Genomic DNA, 21,635 nt, shown 5'->3' with positions numbered 1-21,635 from the left:
TTCTCTATCTCAAATTTTAATAAACAGAGTCAGCTGGCACATTTATATTCTGAAGAAAAAGAAGAAGTAAAGGAAGAGGAGGAATATGATGCTGATGATAATTGGAAAATTCCAATGAAACTCAAAGAAAAGAAAGAAAATGTCAGGATGGCTGTGTTTCATGGGATACCATTTCAATCAGAGGTGGACAACTGTGGCACATTTGAGGGGCATTTTTCTACTCCTGGGACCCTCAGAGTCTACAAACACTATAAAGACTGGGAGGAGGAGGGGGAGAAGGCCAAAAACAAGCCCCAGAAGTAGCTGGAAGTCCAGTTATACTTCTGAAAAAAATGTATTTTCTTATTTCAAAGTGTGCAGCAGGTCCTTACAACTTGTTTAAAACATGAATCCCTGTGGAGATTTCTGGGGGCTCTTTCACACTACACAATTATAGTGCTATGATCCCACTGCAACATCCTATGGAGTCCTAGGATTTCAGATTAGGAAGGGGTATTTAGAATTCTCTGCTAGAAAGCTCTAATGTCTCACCAAACTTCCTTGAATTGTATCCTGCATTTTCATTCCTGGTTTAGGTGGTGTATAGTAGTTTGATTCAGGCACAGGCTGCTTTTAAAAAATAAGTAAATAGGAAAACAAAACTGATCTTAACTCTTCCAGCTGTCACAGAGGGCTTCTGTTCAAAGGACTTTTTGAATCCCACATTGCCCTATGAGAATCCTAACCTTCTTGGATTTCTTTGCTTTTCCTTTCTTGTTGGTGTTCTTCTGAGCTGCTTCCTCTTCCTCACTTTCATTCTTGGTGGCTTTGGGGGGAACTGTAGGCAAAAGAATTCCACAATGACCCAGTGAGTATGTGGCCTCTAAGAGCCACCAGAGTGGCACTTGTCATGCAATAAGAGTGTGCCCACAATGCTGCTGATTACTGTACTTGCCATACTTATGTCCTCATTCATACGCCACAATGAATTGAAAAGCTGGCATCTTTGTATAACATTTTTGACATGGATTTGGATAGCAGTGTTCTATTTTGCTTTATTTTACTTTATAAAATACCTATATAAAATAAACATGAAATCAGGTGGGAGACCAATTCTTTGCCCCATTGCTCTCTGTAGGCTGAGACCTAAGCCTGGCCATGCTTCGTAACATCGCTGGGTGTCCAGCCAAGGTGGAACTGTTCCGCCTGATGCTTCATTGGGGAAATAGATTCATTCTTTCTCTTTCTTTCCACAAGAGAATCTCCATCACCTTTTATCAATAATACGAAATAGTCGGATCTCCTTTATGTTTTTGGACTGCCTTCAGTGGTAGCTCCATGTAAAGGACATTACACTAGTCAAGTCTGCACATACTCAAAATATGTGTTACTGTGGGAAATTTTCTATAGGTATATCTCCAGCTAGTGAACTGGCTAAAGCTAGTGAAAATAACTTGTGCCTACTAACACCACCTACACCTCCAAGGTAAATGCCAGCTCCAGGAAAATCAAATGGTACACTGCTGCCTCTTCCCAAATAGTCTCTCCCCAACCTCCATGATCAAATCTCTTCTTTTAAATAATAACAATAGCAATAACAACAACAATATTAATGATTTTACACCTCATACCCAGGTACCTTGTTGATACAGTATTTGATTATTTCTTTTAAAGCAGAAACTGACTCCATCAGTGCACAATCACAAATATTGGGTATTTTACAGTGCATCTCAAAAACCATTTGAAGATGGGAAGGAACACATTCATTTTGGGACAAACCTCTAAATAAATCTTGTAAACAGAGTTCGAAGTGCAAAAGTAATTTGCAGAATAAATTTAATGGGGGAAGAGTAGAGCAGGCAGTGGAATCTTGACCTTCTCAGTGGGCTCTGGCAAAAGTAAACTGCTATAGCTTTTCTAGCTTGTGTGTACTTCTTCCATGATAAATTTTGTCATCTTGGCCACAGATTTCCCCGTTTTCATCTGTTGGAGGGTATGTGTATGTGGCCAGTTTGCTATGTGCATATTCAGTCTGTACCAGAAAAAAGGAGGGTTGCAAGGAAAAATAAATTTCCCAAAGAGCACATGCAAGGCCAGTTTAAGGTGGTTGGTGCCTTGCAGCAGTTCCTCTGAAGGCTGTTGTTCATGTGCATACGTGAGATGTTCTAGGAGTGGTGATGTAAAAATTAAATGAATGAATGAGTGAATAATATGTATAATCCATTATAAACAGAGGGCAGCACAAAAATCTTCATGTATAAACTCATTTTCAGCAAGATAAAGTAGCTCAGTCAATTAGCAAACAAAATATTACTGACAAAAGAAAAATGAGAATTCTCAAGAAATAGCTCCGGAACAAGAGGAAGCAAACTATGAACAAATTCTATTGTACACCTTTCCCTCAATCACTGGGCCCCTAGCCAGTGAGGGGCCTGAACAATTTCACTAACTGAACCATTGATAATCTGGCCTTGGCCACATGCATTAGTTTGGTCTGGCCTTCAGATGAATGTGGGTTGAGTTAAATTGCTATGAACAGGATATAGCATTCTTCTGGGGAAGAACACACAACAAAGAAGCTCATACATTCAGATTGAGCCAGTTTCATAATTGCATGGAATTGTGGGCAATTGTGGGTTGAAACACCAGTGCTAGGAGACAATGCAATGATAAAGTGGCAACATACAAAAGAGCTTTAAGACTGGCTTCAGGACAGCACTTACTTTACATTTTCTTTTCATTTTGTTTCTCACTCTTTCAGTATTCATGTATTATGAGCGTTAAAAAAAAACCCTCTTAATAAATGCTGACTTTGCTCATTTCTGACCAAGCATTGAATGTTAATTCATTCTGCATTGCCCCAAAATGAATTGTCCTTCCTCTAAGACCTAGAGAGTGACTTGCCTAAGGTTACCCAGTGGGTTTCCATGGCCCATGGAGAGTCGAACTCTGGTGTCTCAGAATTTCAGTCCAGCACACCAGCTCTCAAGTGGAGGGCCATACCCACTGCAAAAAATCAAGTGGTTTGCCCCTTTGTTGTTGTTATTGTTGTGTGCCTTCAAGTCATTTCCAACTTATGGCAACATTAAGGTCATGGCAAGATTTGTTCAGAGGAGATTTTGCCACTGTCTTCCATGAGGCTGAGAGAGTGTGACTTGCTCAACATCACCCAATGGGCGAGCTGGGAATTGAAACCTGGTCTCCAGAGTCATAGTCTAACACTCAAACCAGTACACATTGACTCCAAACACCCGCAAGATAGTGGCATCATTAAGATGGTGCAGGAAGTATAGGCTGTAACAGGTGTGCCCAAGTGTGTGTGTGTTTGTGAGAGAGAGAGAGAGAGAGAGAAAGAGAGAGCACTGTTCCTCAAACAACTGCTTTTGGGCAAAAACACACTGTGGCATTCACCTGCGTCCCTTTAAAATGCTGAAGAGGTGGTGTGAGTGGGTTGAGGCTCAGTGGAAGGAGAAAGGAGAGGCCCCAATTTTTTCAAAAAATATTAAAATTTCAAATTTCAAAATTGTTTAATTTTTTAAAACAAATTATTTTTTATTTTTTAAAATCTTTTTTAAAATGTCACATTTTCACTTTAAGCATATTAAACAATGAATATGTAAATAAATTTAGGTTGTGCATATGATATTGCTATTTAAAAATATAATTTAATTATGACAGTTGTTTATCAGAACTATTACTATTACATTCAGTGATGTGTAGGAATTACTATTTATGAATAACATTAGTACAAAAAAATTACTCAGGATTCTGTATGGTGTAGTATAGGAAGAGGTCAGTGGAGGATGACACCATGAGTTACCACTCTGGATGATACCAACTCTAGTGACACCACTGCCGCTAGGTGCGTTGTGGCATTTTTGCCATGTTTTTGGACCCTGTGGGCCATTATAGGCCTAGGAGAAACCTCTTTAGAAAGGAAAATGCCCTCACACCTCCTAGAAAGTAATTGGGGGCAATTTATTTCCCTCCTATCAGGCCTTGTGTGTGTGTGGGTGTGGGTGTGGGTGGGGTGGGTGGGTGTGGGGTTATATTGTGCCCTGTGGCCTGCATTTTGCCCATCTGTGGGGCAGATCATTCCAAGCTAGAGTGGTCTGATTGGGTGTTGTAAGGCAGCTTTCTACTTTCTCAAAGCACAAATTGCTGCCATGCCCATTATGAGTTTAATAGAACCTACTGCAGTGCTGTTCTGTTTCTCTTGTGGAGGAGAAGTAAATGATCCATACAACCAGTTTGCATTCCAAAAGTGCAAAGAAAATGGTTGCCTAAACTAGTTACATAAATGCTACATGTCTACTGTCATGGCAGAACTTTGCTATCTTCTCAGTTCTGTTGCTAGAAGTAGTTTCACCATCAGATTGAGAGTGCTGGATCCTATTCACTATATGAATTTAGAGGGGCAAAGTAGTTGCAACATTCCTTTTTTGTTCAGTTAAACAGTCTTAAAGTCTGCAATAGAAATGCCTCCTCTGGGAAGCCAAAGTGACTTCAATATAGAATGGAAGGAATATTTTGTAAAGGGATTTTAAGAGATTGCTGGAGTTTATATGTGATGAGATTTTCCTTCAGATTACAAGGATTCTGGGCATTTGGAATGAAAACAAACACCTTGCATTAGGTCTGGAAAAGAGCTGAGATCCAGTGCCAATGTCATACTCTCCAACACTGCACAGATGAAAACTGGGACACGTCACCAAGCAACAGCAGAATGTGGTGAAGATGGCAAAATGCATTAATGAGATGTAACATTTTGCTTTTGCCTGACCCAAAATACCGGGGAAGGCAGAATTTTGGTCCTTTCTCTTCTGTCCCCTCTGCTGAGTTAAGTGAGTGCAGACTACTTTTGTACTTTGCACTCAGTATATAGTAACTGAAGTAAGATGAGGACAAATGGGGAAAATGGGAGAAGGAGAGTGAAACTGGAACATTTTAAAAGCATCTGAGAAAGTGGGACAACAGAAGATTAATCAAGACTGTCCCTGCCAAATCAGGGCAGTTGGAGGGTATGGAACTAGTGAATCTACCTTCTTGCTCAATCTCCATCCATCTGGTGCTGCCCTTACCTTTCTTTTTTGTTTTCTTCTCCTTAGGGGCTTCTCCTCCAGTCTGAAACATTGAAGTAGTGTTCTTCTTTTTCTCACTTTTTGTTGGCTTGGTGCTTGAATCAGAATCATCATCTGCCTCACTGGTTTTCAGGTCTGCAGTTATTCAGTGAGAAATTTTTATGCAGAAGTAAATCAGTAGCAATTACTCAACCGTTACTACCAAAGTTATCTGAAGGCTAAATAACATAATACAGCAGTTTTTCTTAACATCACTTCTGGCCAATGCAAGATCAAAACTTTGGAGAAGAGAATGATGTCATCCTGTAACATTAGGGGTTGCATGGCAGTTGCTTCCTCAATTACAGTTTTGGAACCTTCTTGCAAACAAATTCAAGCAAGAATCAAAATATGCACTGAAGATGGATGAGGGAACAGCTCTAAGGCAAGCACAGTCAATATTTTGACCTTGTGGCTATGTGGCTTGTGGATCAGGCACTACACGCTGCAGGGCATGGCTGGGCATGACTAAGACTATTGTTCCTGTCAACCACCAACACTGCTCTCTACCATTTCACCAGCTGAAATGGCACAAAAAAACAAGTGTACCAAGCAAATTATTCTTAGGAAATTTACATTTTTGAACTACAATTCCCAAACCTCTCCCTACTCCTCTTAGTCACTGGTGAGGGGCTTCTGAGAGTTTTAGTGCAAAAAGTAGTAGTATCGCTAAACTTTGATCCTACATACATGGTGGTTTCAACCTTTACTAGTATAAACACATCTCTAATTTAGCTCTCAGTAATCCAAATTATCCTACAGAGTTGTTAATCATAAACAAACAAATCCATGAACACACCGAACTGCTTCGTGTACCAAGACCAGTGAATCTGACTCCTTGTCTTGCCTGTGGAGAATGGGGCTGTGTGGGAACTAGGCATAAAGTCAGTCACCTTTCTTTTTGACTTTTTTGTCTTTCTTGTCCCCATTCACTTGGAACACAGAGGCTGCTGGCTCCTTCTTCAAAGTCCTTGTGGTTCGTGCCTTGACTTCAGGTTCAGCTTTATCTCCTGTTGAAGGGGACATAATTAGAATTTTATCAGGAGTAGGGTAGGAGTGGAGAAGGCAATGATGGAAAAGAGGGGGACAAGGTGAATGATCCTTAAGGAGGCTGGAAAAGGAAATGAGTTGGCCAAAGGAAGACTATACATTATAATTCAGGCTCAAGGAGTTAAAACAGGAAAAATGCACAAAACTGCTAGATGGATTAAAGTTGTGAAGGGATGTTCAAGTGGTATCAGTGATGTCATTGCTATTCCCTGTATTTTGTTGCCATCCCTGGTCAAGAAAGATTTGCACATTTTTCAAGAATTACAAAGCACTGTAAACACTGATTGAAAGATATCTGATAATGATATTTGATTTTTGATATATTTGACTGAAAGGATGAAAAAGAAAATGTACTGTATGTTTTCCATCAGAACCAATGCTGATAGTTGTATTATACAGTGCTGCAGGTGTCCATCTTAGTGTAGAATGATGAAAGGCAAACAAGGAAAGAAAAAAATGAAGGATGTAGAAATAGGGAAGTAAGTAAATGCTTAATGAGAGGCATGATATGCTTCCACCTCTTTGTTCGGAACAGGTACATTTGTCCTTACACGCCTTTCCTCAGCCATAAATAAATGACTTAAGTATCTTCACACTACAACTGCCATTTCTGCCTAGAATCCCTCTTTGGTCAGCCCTGTCCCTTTACACATGTGGGGGTCTCCATCTTTGGCCCTCATTATGTTGGTGAGAGCCACAAACTGCTTCTACTATTTTTTATTTCATTTTAAATTACAAATATCAAAGGGATACAAAACTCATTATGACAATACAAACCAGAGGCATTGTTTAATGCTGTTCATTGTCTCAACCATGCTTATAGTGCAATCCTATAATGCAATCTCTACTCAGAGATAAGCCCAAGTAAATAGATATTAGTTCATATAGACATATTATAGCATCTTAAAACAATACATATATTAGCATGGAATTGTTTCATTTTGTAGCAGTAGTTTTTTTAAAGTTTTTTTTAAACTGATGTAGTGAGTATTTGGATAGTACAAAAGTTGAATTCCCAATAAAACTGGTCAAATTTCAGTATTTTGCTTACATGGTCCTTGCTCTACTGTTCATGCAAGAAGCCACCTCTCTACATAACTGTCTGTTTATTATATGCCAAAGGGAGCAATAAAAGATTCTAGTTGAACCACTGTCTCCACTATTAAGATCTCACCCTAGGTCTTGTCAGATCCAGGGACTTTACTCTAAACTTTACAGCTACCTCTTCTTCTTCCTTATTCAAACCTCTGCCTTTGAAGCAGGTTGGGTTCACTTCCATTTTATGAAAGCCATTAGGTTGTATTCAGTGGTAGCTTTAAGATAATAGAAATACACTTCTGCTTTTGCTGGGCAACACACACTATGTTTTATGAATCCAAGATTTCCAACAGCCAAAGTGCATTCTCTGGAAGCTGTTACTGAGAGTTAAAGGACCTTCTAGAATACTGGGCACAAGACCTTGGGAAAATATACTTTTCTGTACTAGAACCCCCAGAATTCTATGGTTGATTTTGTCTGGCCAGCCATATGTTATTCAGTGGTGATGTATGCCACAAAGAGGCAAGTTCATTCCATTTCTAGCCATTCAAGAACCTCAGCTAACCTGCTCAGAGAATACAGTATAAAACTATGCCCTATGAGGAACGACTTAGGGAGCTGGGGATGTTTAGCCTGGAGAAGAGAAGATTAAGAGGTGATATGATAGCCCTGTTTAAATATTTCAAGAGATGTCCTATTGAGGATGGAGAAAACTTGTTTTCTGCAGCTCCTGAGAATAGGACCTGGAGCAATGGATTCAAACTACTGGAAAAGATTCAACCTAAACATTAAGAGGAATTTCTTGACAGTAAGTGCTGTTCAACAGTGGAACCAGAGAGTGGTGGAGTCTCCTTCTTTGGAGTTCTTTAAATAGAGGCCGCATGGCCATCTGACGGGGGTGCTTTGACTGTGAGTTCCTGCATGGCAGGGGGTTGGACTGGATCGCCTTTGAGGTCTCTTTCAACTCTATGATTCTATGAAAACAGAGATTCCTTTTTTATATTCTCCTAAATTTATGATTGTGGACCTCTTCACAAAATGGATATCACATACAGTCATGATTTCAGATTGACAGAGATCATATTGCATTGCTGTCATGTGCCTTCAAATAATTTCCAACTCAAGACAACCCTAAGATGACCCTATCACACAGTTTTCTTGGCAGAAGTTGTTCAGAGGGGATTTGCCTTTGCCTTCCTCTGAGGCTGATAAAGTGTGACATGCTCAAGGCCACCTGGTGGGTTTCCCAACCAAGGAGGAATTTGAATCCTAATCTCCAGAGTTGTAGTCCAATGCTCAAGCCATACCCTCCAATATTTCACAGATGAAAACTGGGACACATGTAGCCAAGCAACATCAGAGTGCAATGAGATGGCAAGTAATCAAGGAGGCACACAAGAGCTAGGAGAGGCTCATTTCTAGTAGTTGAAGTAAGCTGAGAATAAAGTGGGAAAGTGGGAAGAGGACTGATAAACTGGGACACTTTAAAAACATGAAAAAGAAGGACAACAAAGGATTAACTGGGACTATCCTTGCTAAGTTGGCACAGTTGCAGGGTACTGTATGCTGTTGTGTCACAATAATGTTTGAAATGGAAGTATAGGACTACAGATTACAAAACAGACTCAAAACAACCGACCCTGTTTTAAAATGCACATGTTCCAAAGTAAACACCCTCTATTTTGGAAAACAGAAACAGTCAAGCTTTTCACTATCAATAAAATGTATATATGCCACTTCTACTGTTTTATATTCCAAGAAAGACTTCTGGAAACTGTAGTTTGATGAGGGTGCTGAAAATTCTGTATTGAAGAGTTCTATCCCTTCTCATAGACTTAAACTCCCAAAGATCCCAAGGGAAAGGAAAACTACTATACAGAGACAGCACATGAAGTCACTGACCTTTAATTTTGGGCTTCCTTTCCTTGATTTCACCAGATGGAGCCTCTTTGTGAACCTTTCTTTTTGGCTTTTTTGGTGGATCTTCAGGTTCTGTCTCTTCCTCCTCATCATCTTCAGAGTCTTCACCTTCAGAGCCTTCTAGAAATTGGACACATTAACAAATAAGGATTTAGGAAGGGAAAGGGGTGAAAATAGAAAAAAAATTGCAAAATGTTAAATTTGTACAGTTAAAGCTAGGATGCTACCTGTGCTCATTTCTTGAGATGGTGGAGTAGGTCATGGTAACATATGCCTCTCATTTGGATTGCTGTAACATGTTCTATGAAGGGCTACCATTGTATTTAAATTGGTTGTTTAATGATACTTTTAATTTTTGTGAACTGTGCCTTTTTAGCTAAGTTTAATTGATGGAAGCTGCCTTGGGTCCCAAAATGGGGGAAAAGGTGGGATAATGATCAAGAAGAGGAAGAGGAAGAAAAAGAAAACACCTCCAGAGGCACTGTGCACAGATATATATTCATTTAGTTTTGGAGCCACGTATTTTTCCACTTAATAGTCAATAATTGGTATTAATACAATCATTGATGATTTATCCACAATAGCTTTCAAAGCATGCCCTAACTCCATTCCTTTCATATGTGTGTGTGATTGTCTCACAGGCCTGTTACAGACAGCCAAAATAAAGCTGCTTCGAGTCACAGTGGAGGTATGGTGTTTCAATGATGCATGCGTCCTAAGAGTCCAGAAGCCACACCAAAGCCAGACTCCAGTCCTTTATGGCACTAGATAAATTGTCAAAATGCTTTGCTTTCAGGCTGTGTTAGTGTCACCAAGGTAGTGGACAAGAGTTAAAAAAAAATAATCGAGGGAAATATGCGGAGCTTGGAACATTCGTTTTTAACATTAATTTCTTGATGTTGACCATGGGGGCTGGGGATGTTAATTTGGTCTTTTTAGTTAATAACTGGAATAGTTTAATTCATTATATAATAAAATATATTATAATTAATTGTTACTTAGTTCTTTAATTTTCAAAACAAACCATGGGAGTTACAGAGAAAGACTTGTCACTCTGGATTTTGTCACTGGTTCCTTCAAAAGTATCCTTCTTGTTGCATTAAAGCTGCTCTGCCCAGCCTGGGACTTTCCAGGTGTGTTGGATAGTAAATGGCTAGGGATTATGGGATTTGTAATGCAATGCATTTGAATATTGCCAGCCTGGGGAAGCCTACCCTAAAGCACTGGTTAATATGTTATATTAAGTTTTATTACCAATCTGCATCTTTTTCTTGCCACACCATGTATGCTGTTCATTCAACTTTTAAATTCAAGGGATTGTTTTTCTGTATTGCAACCAAGTACTGTATAGGTCAATTTCTTTCAAACTAATACTAAAATGGCTTTCCTGAGACAGTAAATGTAAGTTTATATCCTTACTAGAGCATCCAGAGTTATTTCTCCTGTTTCTATGACAAGCTCACTCTACTTAATATAGGTACGAAATATTCCCACAGGAACCTATCTGGATGCTGTCTGACCATTCCTTGCCCTCTCCCCAGCTACAAAATGTTCATGGAGAAGGGACGACAGGAGAAAGGTGGGTTCTGCAGGCAGGGGGATTGTAGTGCAAAGGAGATACAGTAGTGGGTAACTCCTTTCACAATGACTACCAAAGAAGATACACAGGTGTAATTTCACTGTATATTATCCACGTGTCACCAACAGGATCCAAAGATCTATAGTATTTTGATCATGTCTATATGAATCGTTCAGGCATTACACAATCCCCACCTTTAGGGCATCAGGCTTGCTAAAACGGCCCCCTGTTTTGTAGCCCATTTTAAAGGGACATCCTGATGATGAAATAGAGCTTCCTGCTTTGCCAGTTTCACTGGTCTTCCCCTTCCCCTCCCATCTCTCTTTTCTTACTCTTCTTTGTGAACTGTACATAGAGTTCCTGCCTGCTCCTTCAACGCAAAACAAAGCTGAGGGCAAAGCATCAAAACTATATAAATTAATTAACAAACAAACAAATTTACTTTTCATTTTAATTTTTTTCAAATTCCCATTCACTTTTACAATAAAAATGAACACACAAATTTGAGTATATTTGTTTCATCCTGCCAACAATCCATTTTTAAAAATATGTACACAACCTTAACTGGTGAATGGGAGGTTGCATTGAACAATTGAGACTATGGAAGTATTGTTTTCTGCTCTGGCAGACTTTAGATTAAATAACTCCCATATGCTACCTAAACCTTGCTCTTGGCTGCAGAGATGGAGGAGATTGGAGAAAGGAGCTTGAAATGTCATTTCACAGTATGGCCATATCAGGATGGAGAATCAAAACCTCCTACCTTGTTTCTTCTTTGGTGCTTTGGTCACACTAAAGTGAGAAGTAGGTTTTTCTTTCTTTTTTCTGGGATCTTTAATGAATTTGGCATATGGATCCTTCTCACTTTCATCTCCTGGCTTCTCTTCTTTCTTCTTTCTCACTTTTTTGACAGTAGCTTATGACAAGAGAGACCAGAGTCAAGATGGATAAAGGAGACAGCTAGGGCTGTATATATAATGACAACAGACAGGGAATGGGAGATGATGAGATTATCAGGAGCCAGCTAGCTGATAAGAGAGCCATTCCTATGATGTCTTCAATCATGCAGTTGTGTTAGCCTCTTGAAGCATAAAAGGGGTTAAGGGAAGGGGGGGGGGAGGAATGCAGCAACACCTTTAAGACTTACTGACTTTTATTTTAGCAGGGGCTTTCCTGGAAGTGGGTTTATATCAATGAAAGCTCATGCTAAAATAAAAACCAGTTAGTCTTAAAGATAACTGCATTCTTTTTTTTTTTTTTGCCCCCTTCTTTCCTCCTTTTTATTCCTAAAATGTGTAAGGTTGCACATCTTATAAGATAAGTAATACACAGTTTTGGGGAGGGGACAAGGGAATTTGCCAATCTTTGAGCACTAAGAAAGGCTTTCTGATTTTCTTGTGAAGGGAATCAATACTAGAAAGCACTTGTTATGTGTACTTTTTTTTTTTTTTGGAAAATGACAATGATGCTATTCCCAATGGGTTTCAAGGGCTGAGTTTCCTATGTCTAGGCCAGGGTGTGCCTGCCCTCTTCTGGATGAACCCGATTAGATTGCTGCAGCTGCAAGTTAGGTGTAAAATCAGTGAACATACCCAAATAGTACAGAGTTTGGAAAACATTTGGATTATAGCTCCTAGAATCCTGCACTCATCATGGCCAGCAGCCATACCAACATGAGAATTCTGAAAGCAGCAGTCAAAACAGTGACTTTTTCTAGCTCTAGACAGCAAAATGGTCTAATCTGTTTTATATCAAATTCCTAAAATATAAAGGAAAGTAGGAAAGAATACACTAGCAGGAAAGTAGGTGGGTAGAGTGTCAAACCATCTACATTTTCCCCACTGAAAGCACTCCTGGACTGTTTTAATCTTGGTGGGTTTTACTTCTGGTTACACAGTCTCATTGGGGCTGGGTGGGGAGCACATAACTTCATCAAGGGTCCCAGCAAAAGTGTCATGCCCTCCAACATTTCACAGATGAAAACTGGGATGCATGTGGACAAGCAACATCCGTGCATGGTCAAAATGGCAACAGTTATTAATGAGGAAGAACATATAAGCTAGGAGATGGTGTAGCAGTTTGATTTGCCTGAGCTTACTGGGAAGGGCAAGATTCTGCCCCCTCTTCTCTTCTCCCCAGTAAGTTGATTGCAAACGACATTTGCACTTTGAAATCAGTTCGAAATAACTGAAGTAAGCAAAGGACAAAGAGGGAGAATGGGAGGAGGAGGGAGAAAATAGGAAGCAGCTGAAAAGGTAGGACAATAGAGATTTAATTAGGTCTGTCACTTCAAAATCAGGACAATTGGAGGTTATGAAGGTTATAAATCCCTTGTTTAAAAAAAACTTCCTCCTTCTCACCTGCCCTGTTTGCCCTTTGAATTACCTCTCCTGAGCTCAATAGGGATACAGTGGCAGCCCAGTTCTGAGGTATCAATCATTCATTCTCATATTTACTTCGGCTCAAAGGCTAATGTTTCCACTCGTTATGCGCCATCCAGAAAACTTTGACCTGTTCTATGAATGAGAGATCTCCAAGAGCCCTGGTTACAAACTGTTCAGGTCTTACAAGTTCAGGGCCTTGTAATCATAGAATCGTAGAATCGTAGCGTTGGAAGAGACCGCAAGGGCCATTCAGTCCAACCCCCTGCCATGCAGGAAATCCCAATCAAAGCATCCCCGACAGATGGCCATTCAGCCTCTATTTAAATACCTACAAGGAGGGAGATTCCACCACTCTCTGAGGGAGTGTGTTCCACTGTCAAATAGCCCTTACTCTCAGGAAGTTCCTCCTAATGTTGAGGTGGAATCTCTTTTCCTGGAGCTTGCATCCATTGTTCTGGATCCTGTTTTCTGGAGCAGCAGAAAATAAGCTTGCTTCCTACTCAATATGACATCCCTTCAAATATTTAAACAGGGCTATCATATCACCTCTTAACCTTCTCTTCTCCAGGCTAAGCATCCCCAGCTCCTTAAGGCATTCCTCATAGGGCATGGTTTCCAGATCCTTCGCGATTTTAGTCACCCTCCTTTGGACATGCTCCAGTTTCTCAACATCCTTTTTAAATTGTGGTGCCCAGAACTGGACACAATATTCCAGGTGGGGGCTGACCAAAGCAGAATAGAGTGGCACTATTACTTCCCTTGATCTAGACACTATACTTCTATTGATGCAGCCTAAAATCGCGTTGGCCTTGTTAGCTGCCGCATCGCACTGACAACTCATGTTCAACTTATGGTTTACTTGGACTCCTAGATCCCTTTCACACGTAGTTTCATTCAGCCAGGTGTCCCCCATCCTATATCTGTGCATTTCATTTTTTCGCCCTAAGTGCAGTACCTTACATTTCTCCATGTTGAATTTCATTTTGTTAGCTTTGGCCCAGCTTTCTAGTCTATTCAGGTCATTTTGAATTTTGATCCTGTCCTCAGGGGTATTAACTACTCCTAATTTGGTGTCATCTGCAAATTTGATAAGTATGCCCCCAATTTTGTCCTCCAAGTCATTGATAAAGATGTTGAATAGCACTGGGCCCAGGACAGAGCCTTGTGGGACCCCACTGGTCACTTCTCTCCAGGATGAAAAGGAGCCATTGTTGAGCACCCTTTGGGTTTTGGACAGTCAACCAATTACAAATCCATGTAACGGTTACCTTGTCTAGCCCACATTTCACTAGCTTGTTTGCAAGAATCTCATGGGAAACATTGTCAAAGGCCTTACTGAAATCAAGATATACTATATCCACAGCATTCCCTTCATCTACCAAGCTGGGAATTTTATCAAAGAAAGAGATAAGGTTTGTCTGGCATGACTTGTTTCTCTGAAAACCATATTGACTCTTTGTGATTATGGAATTGCCTTATAAAGGTTCACAGACTCTCTGTTTAATGTTCTGCTCCAGAATTAAACCTGTCTATAATATGAACATAAAGCATGCATGGCTGCAAAATACTTTTGGTTATATTATTTTAGTTGTATGTCACCCTGAGATGATAGAGGACAGGGCAAAAATATTGCAAATATATAAATGTTTCTTCTGGGTTCCATCTTACACTGACAACATTCACACTGGTACAGTGAACCCAAGAGAGGTCAAGGGAGGTATGTGTGAACTCAACTCAATATGTGTGAACATGATAAACTGTTGTAGTTCAGGTATTGCCAGTTCTTTTATGCTGCCTAAGGTATGAATGCACAGAATGCTATTCAGGAATCAAATGTATTCTCTTTGGACATATATTTTTCTTTTTCTTTTTTTGAACTGCATTTATACCCTTTTTTTTAAAAAAAAATCTGACACTACAAGGCAGCTTGCAATAAAAAAAATGCATAATAAAATGAACTGTAAACCAGTAAATCACTGTTGAAATCAATTGTTACTTCAGTAGTCTAGCAGCTAAAAACTTTAATCATTAAAACAGTTTACTGAAAAGATAAATTTTGGCCATGCTCTAAATATCAGCAGGGAAGGGGGCATGGGAGTGAGAGCCAAAGGATCAAGGTTACTTCTCTGGCCTGCATGTCTCTAAAATTTAGACTCTAAATCATATTTTCCTTCTCCAGTTTAAGCAAATTGCTAGCATGCTGAGCTCAGATGGACAACATCTGAAGTTGAAGGAATCTGGTTCATTGACCAATGTTAGAGGTCACACTTCCATATTTCTGGTTTGGTCTTGCAATGTTGAACTGGGAGTAGGATGCAATTCTTTAGGGAGACACCTGGAAAAGGGAGGGGTGCATGTTGAGCTGGAGATCACATGCTTTGTATGTGTAAGATCACAGGTTTCATCCCTGTTATGTCCATTTCAAATATTTCTCAAGGAGAATGTTTGGGAAAGATTTCTTGGGAGAGACAGCATGCCATGATCTGTCAGCATGGACAATACAGGGGCTGTAGATCTGATTCAGTACAAGACAGCTTCCTATAACCGTTTCACATAATTCCTGAAAGACTAGTCCCTTACTTTGTGGCAGGGCAGCAGTATCCTCTGTAGGACTTGATTCTTCTTGCTTTTTTACTCTGGTTTTTTTTGGCTTGGCTTCCAGTGTAGCTTCTGGACGTTTCTTCTTTAGCTTCTGTTCCAACAGATGTGGCTGCATGAGGAAATATGGATTGTGTGAATCAAGAGGAAGGCAATTTTTCTATAATGAGATGGTTGCCAAATAATAAAACGTTTTGCCACCAAAGAGTGACATGACATTTCATTCTTGGGCATTACAGGCAAGAAACAGAACTTGGAAAAGACCCAAACTTCCAAAATCCTCTGACCAGCATGATTCCTGCTGGCTGGGTGATTTTGGGATTTGTAGGTGTGTGTTTTTTTAAAGTAAAATTTCTGACCTTTGTAAGGAGGGTGATGAGAAATCAATAATCCAAAGACTACACAGTTAATACAGCCCATGAACTTCTATGAACATGGTGCCTCATGCTAATAATACCAATACTCCATGTTCATAATTTCCTAATAACTTTTTTTAGGAAAGGAGCCCAAAAATGAGATCGAGAAGCAACTCTTGATGACAGTTCAGGTATCTGCTGGAATGCTTTGCAATAGCTTTTCCAATCCCCCAAAGCTTAGGGGAAGTGAGACAATTGTGTACTATTATTATTATGAAGCTTTATTTATAAAGCGCTGTAAATTTACACAGCGCTGTACATACAATCTTTTTAATTGGACGGTTCCCTGCCCTCGGGCTTACAATCTAAAAAGACATGACACAAAAGGAGAAGGGAAAGATGGTGAGGAGGGGGCCTCTCTAGTAGGATAATACATATAAACATATATAATACACACACACACACACACACACATATATATATATAATACATATATACATATATACTGCACTCATGGAATTGAGAGGGATATGCTTTATTGATAGGCCACCAGTCATAAATCAGATAAAGATCAAGGGGAACATGCCTTCTAGTGACCACAAGGTCAATCCTCTGTACATTATCCTAATTTATGTTAACTATTATTTTTTCATCTTCTTAGCAATGCATTCTGCATCTTCATGCTTTTCTTCCTGCATTTTACTTTGACACTCATAAACTATCCAGGTTCCTTGAACATGCAATTTAAAAGGTAAAATAAAGAAGTTGTGAGTTTACTCAAGGTACCAAATAAATATGCTATTTTGCCATTTTTGATGTTTATCACACTATGCTCTTAAAGTGTGACTCCTCTAGCTGCCTCCTGTTGCATGCTGGGATTGGCAGTTTTAAGGAGCTGAACTTCTCTGCCTGAGAATTCTAAATACCCCTCCTTAAAACTGCCAATCCCAGCATACAACAGGAGGCAGCTAGAGGAGTCACACTGGAATAGTACCTCTTTAAGAGCATAGTGTGATAAACATCTTTGACAACTGCTTTGCACCATGGTGTGCATGCCCGTGGGTGTAGGTGAATGTCTACAAAAAACAAACAGTGAGATGTGAGAGATAGCCCAGAATCGAAACCTAAAAGTAAACAAATCATTCCCTCATGTTTGCAAGGTATGAAAAGAAGATGTAGCAATTCAAGCCTACTCACAACTGAACAATACAGGGAGGAGCAGTTGAGAAACAGATCTTAGTTTAGAAGGGCCTTATAGTAACTGGGTGTATTTCAAAATAAACAAACAACCCCACATTGCCAGTGTGTAAAACCAGTTGGCTACTGCCAACCCCACATGTTTGAAACTCATGAATCATCCGTTCAAAATGAAGACGTTGGTGAAAAAGAAATGATATTTTGAATGTTTTTATGTGGTTTCTGGTTTCCAAAAACTCAAAGCATACACCATAACTATGTTATCGTGGTTTCTTTGTAACCTTCAGGGTTAGAAAATTAAAGAAAAACGTTGGGGGGGGGGGAGTTATGAAAGCATATTAATTTGAATTGCCTTCATCTCCAGCCAGTGGGTTGGATCCTGACTTAGTCATGCTTAGAGTACAGCCATTGAAAATAAGGGGGCTTAATCAGTCATGAGTAACTTGTCCCACTGATTTCAGTTGACATGAATAACTCTGCATCCAACCCACTATTAAATATCAGAAGTTAACAAATATACGTTTGTCATCTCAATACTAATGGCCTTTTTCTTTCTTTCACAACAAACAAGACCAAAAACAATGTGACAAAATCAAATCCTTACTCAAGAGTGATGAGAAGAGAAGAGCCAGCTACACCTGTCTTGCATGAGCCCTAATATTTAGAATTAGTACCACAATTAGCACCACTAGATTGCTCAGCAAGGAACCAAACTAACCAGTGTATGTGTAGTGGTAAAGTGAATAAGGAAGGATGCTATAATTCATCCCCTTTGAATCAACTGGAATGTTGCCATAGACTGATGGATGTGTATCATTCCTGAAATATGTTGCATAAACATAAAGGCGTATGGTGACAATCTGTCAGGTACTTTGGGAGATAAGTGCAAGATCAAGTGAATATTGTCATATATTCCGCTTGTAGGTTTGTTCTCTAATATCCCTACCAGATCTTAGAAAGTTAATTTTTCAATTTGCTCCTGTTATTTGTTACAGAGATTGAAAAATAATTTGTTTTTCATTAATCGCTGTAATGTTCAGAAGATAATTCATTGTGATACTCATTACAGTGAGTTATTTTTTAAAAAAACAACCTTAAAATTAGTAAGTGAATAGTACAACATGAAAAATCTTGTCTAATTGCCTCTAAAGTACAAAACAACAACAACAACAACCACCCTTCAAAGGTAACTAGAAAACATTGCTTGTTGTGCTGGTAAACAACCACTATGCCCCTTTTTGCATTACTTTTAAAATGTAACTGCATTACACTCTAGTTACTAACAAGAAGAGAAAATCATTATTGGAAAATACATTGCTTCTCATGTATTGCTTCCAAGCTCTTAAGCTCTTATCATGCCAGTGCATATCTGTGATTTGACTTAGAATGGGCTGTCCACTGGTGTATAACCAAGTCTTGAGAGGAATGCAACTATTCTGTCAGTGGCTGCATGGACTGGGAAGAAGTCTCATGTCCTACTACGATGCCACTGTTAACTGATGAGGAACAAAGTGCCTTGTGAGCCTGCTCCCATTTTCTTGGGGCACCTGACAAGCAGCACTAGAGCAATGTGGACAGGGATAATGCTAATCTTCTGGTAGAAAAACAAAGCAGCTTGTTACAGACATGGTAAAGAGCCACTTTGCTCAAGATGGCTAATTTTCATTTAATCAAATTAGAGATGGCATGACTACATTCTTTAATACCGATCTCTCAGAATACCTTGTCCTTCTGCATCAGGCTTAGCTATGGGGATCTTAGCAATTGTTGAACAACAATAAACCTACAGCACTTCTCTGCTGTACTGATTACTAGAGCATTAATCCAAGGTGCATCACTACATTTGTTGTGGTTTCTGAAGCTGAAAGTCCACTGAATATTCAGCATTCAGTACTCAGTTTGACATACAATCATTGAAACCTGATAGCATTTGACACTTGGCAGATTGTGAAATCCAAAGGATGAAAAATTATGATAAATTTTTGTCTCAGATTTTTACATGTAAACAACACAAAAAGTATGAGGAGTGTGGACTACATCAGGTGATATCCTAAGGGTGTGTGTGAGACACCACTGCTCCTCATATATCTGTCTTTTGGCAGAAATGGACTGTGGCATTTGCCTGTGTCCTTTTAAAACACTGGAGCTCAGGGGAAAAGATAATGTGAGTGGGGTGAGACCCAATGGGAGGAGGAAGGAGAGGCCCCAGGTGATTGTTTTTTTTAAAAAAATAAATATTAAGTTTAAGAATTTTAAAATATTTAAAAAATTATTATTTTTACATTTTTCTTTTTTAAAAAAAATCAAATCTTACCAAATTTTCACTTTAACCACATGAAACTATGTACACGTAAATACATTTAGGCTGTGTGTACGATATTGTAATTTAAAGGTCTAATTTTAATTTTGCTAGTTGTTTATGTCATAACTATTGCTGTTACAATCAGTGATATATAGGAAATACGATTGATGAGTAACATTAGTACAAAAACATTACTAAGGATTCTGTATGGTGTAGTATGGGAAGGAGTGACACCAAGAATTACCTCACTGAATGATGCCAAACCTAGTGATACCATTGCCCCAGTTTCCATTTCCTGCAAAGCAGCTATGCCAACAATGGGGAACTGTTCCTCTGTTACTTGGGAAACAACTGGATGCTGTTCCTACCCACCCCTTGCACAAGTGATATCCAGCATGAGGGGGAATCATGACAGGGCTCCCATTTCTGCCTGTTGCAGTGGAAATTATTTGAAGGAGGGATGGGTGAGAACAGCACCCCTTGTTTCCCAGTGAAAGGGGTACAGGCCTCTGTTGACCACAGCAGCTGCTACCCAGTAAGTGGGCATTCAGGGGTGGTGCCAGAATTCAGTGCATAGCACCATAACTTTGATGCTTACACATATTTAAAGACCATATAGCTGTGGTGGCGAATCTATGGTATGAGCGCCCTGTCTGGCAAGTGAAGCCACCTTGGAGGGCACACAGAGAAATGGGAGGGTTGAGGAAGAACAGGCATGTACCTGTTCCTCCTCTTCCCCTCTGCCTCCTGGGCTTTTAGCTGTCTCCAATTAAGTCCTGCTCCTGGAAGGTGGAAGTCACACCCCCAGAGGGTGAAAGTCCTGCCCCTGGCACTGGGTAATACCCGGTGTCAGAACACCTTTGAGTTTGGGCACTCAGTTCCTAAAAGGTTTGCCATCACTGCCATATAGGATTCTGGCTATCATTAAAACCAGTTTTAAATCATTAAGTACAGAATATTCCACTCTGAATCCAAAGCTCTCCAACCTGGAGGGTTCCAGTGAAAGCTAAAGTTTGTTAGAGAAATACTGCATTTTGAGAAGATAAAATAAATTAAAGCAACTTACCCATCAAAGCCCCAAAGGATAGCAAACAGGGAAACAAATGCCAAGATATTTATAGGGTATAAATAACATGATATATTAATCTATTTATCTCAAGTAAGGAGTTAAAAAACGATTAGCTAGCTTGGATGGATACACAACACTGTATTCCAGCTTTGATTTGTTCTAAGACACTTATACGATTCTCATTTCTTTTCTTTTTATTTTCTAATATAATGAGAGAAGTTATTTTCATAGTCCAAATACAGTGTTCAACAACTGATCGTGCCTATACCAGACCATGGAAAACAGAGTTTTTTTGCATTACAACTCCCAGTGGTCATGTTGGCACAGAGATTCTGGGAGTTGTAGTCCAAAGGATACTTTTCAAAGCTTAGATGTACACACAACTTCAAATGGAATAAAACTGTTACAACGATTGGGGGTAGAGATATGCTGTGGTTAAAGTCAGTATGGTATAATTGTTCGAGTGCTGGACCAGAACTCTGGTTTGAATCCCTCCTCTGCCATGGAAACCCGTTGGGTGACCTTGGGCAAGTGTTACACTCTCTCAACCTCAGAAGAAGGCAAAGTTAAACCACCTCTGAACAAATTCTTGCCAAGGAAACCATGTGATAGGTTTGCTTTAGGGTTGCCAGAAGTTGGAAACAACTTGAAGGCACACAACAGCATATGCTATGGCAGTGCTATGCTACAGGGGAGACAAGCAAAATGTCTACTTTTATTTCCTTTCTAAAGGGTTATATTCATGTGTTTAGGCTGTCCCTGCCATTAGAGTGAGGCACTTCCCTCAGGCACCAGTTTGTGGTGCTAAAAATGGGTTGCAACTTGTCATTTAATTTGTTATTATTGACTTTGTACACCTAGGGAGAAGTTCTTCCCTGTGTAACAAAGTAACTTGGGCTAGGTCTGGGTATTATTGACCTTGATTTTTTAAAAATTGTTAGTCTGGGAGCCACATTGGGTTCCACTCTTGGAGAAAAGCAGCATACAAATGGAAATAATAATAATAATAATAATAATAATAATAATAATAATAATAATAATAA

General features: G+C 39.5%; 1 protein-coding gene across 1 annotated transcript in view; it reads right to left on the bottom strand.

The window, feature by feature from the left end:
* The window catches only part of TULP1 (TUB like protein 1), a 47,445-nt gene that overhangs the window by 19,193 nt on the left and 6,617 nt on the right, over positions 1–21,635 (bottom strand). Inside the window, exons 4-9 of the mRNA XM_042464299.1 lie at positions 15,651–15,780; positions 11,450–11,602; positions 9,090–9,227; positions 5,993–6,109; positions 5,061–5,195; positions 726–817 (exon numbers count right to left, since the gene is read on the bottom strand). Of these exons, the coding sequence (XP_042320233.1) occupies positions 726–817; positions 5,061–5,195; positions 5,993–6,109; positions 9,090–9,227; positions 11,450–11,602; positions 15,651–15,780 (765 nt within the window). The remainder of the gene's footprint in view (positions 1–725; positions 818–5,060; positions 5,196–5,992; positions 6,110–9,089; positions 9,228–11,449; positions 11,603–15,650; positions 15,781–21,635) is intronic.

This window comes from Sceloporus undulatus, chromosome 4 (genome assembly GCF_019175285.1).
Source record: "Sceloporus undulatus isolate JIND9_A2432 ecotype Alabama chromosome 4, SceUnd_v1.1, whole genome shotgun sequence".
NCBI classification, from domain to species: Eukaryota; Metazoa; Chordata; class Lepidosauria; order Squamata; family Phrynosomatidae; genus Sceloporus; species Sceloporus undulatus.
The sequence above is the reverse complement of the archived record's forward strand: the minus strand, read 5'-3'. Positions and strand labels throughout refer to the sequence as shown.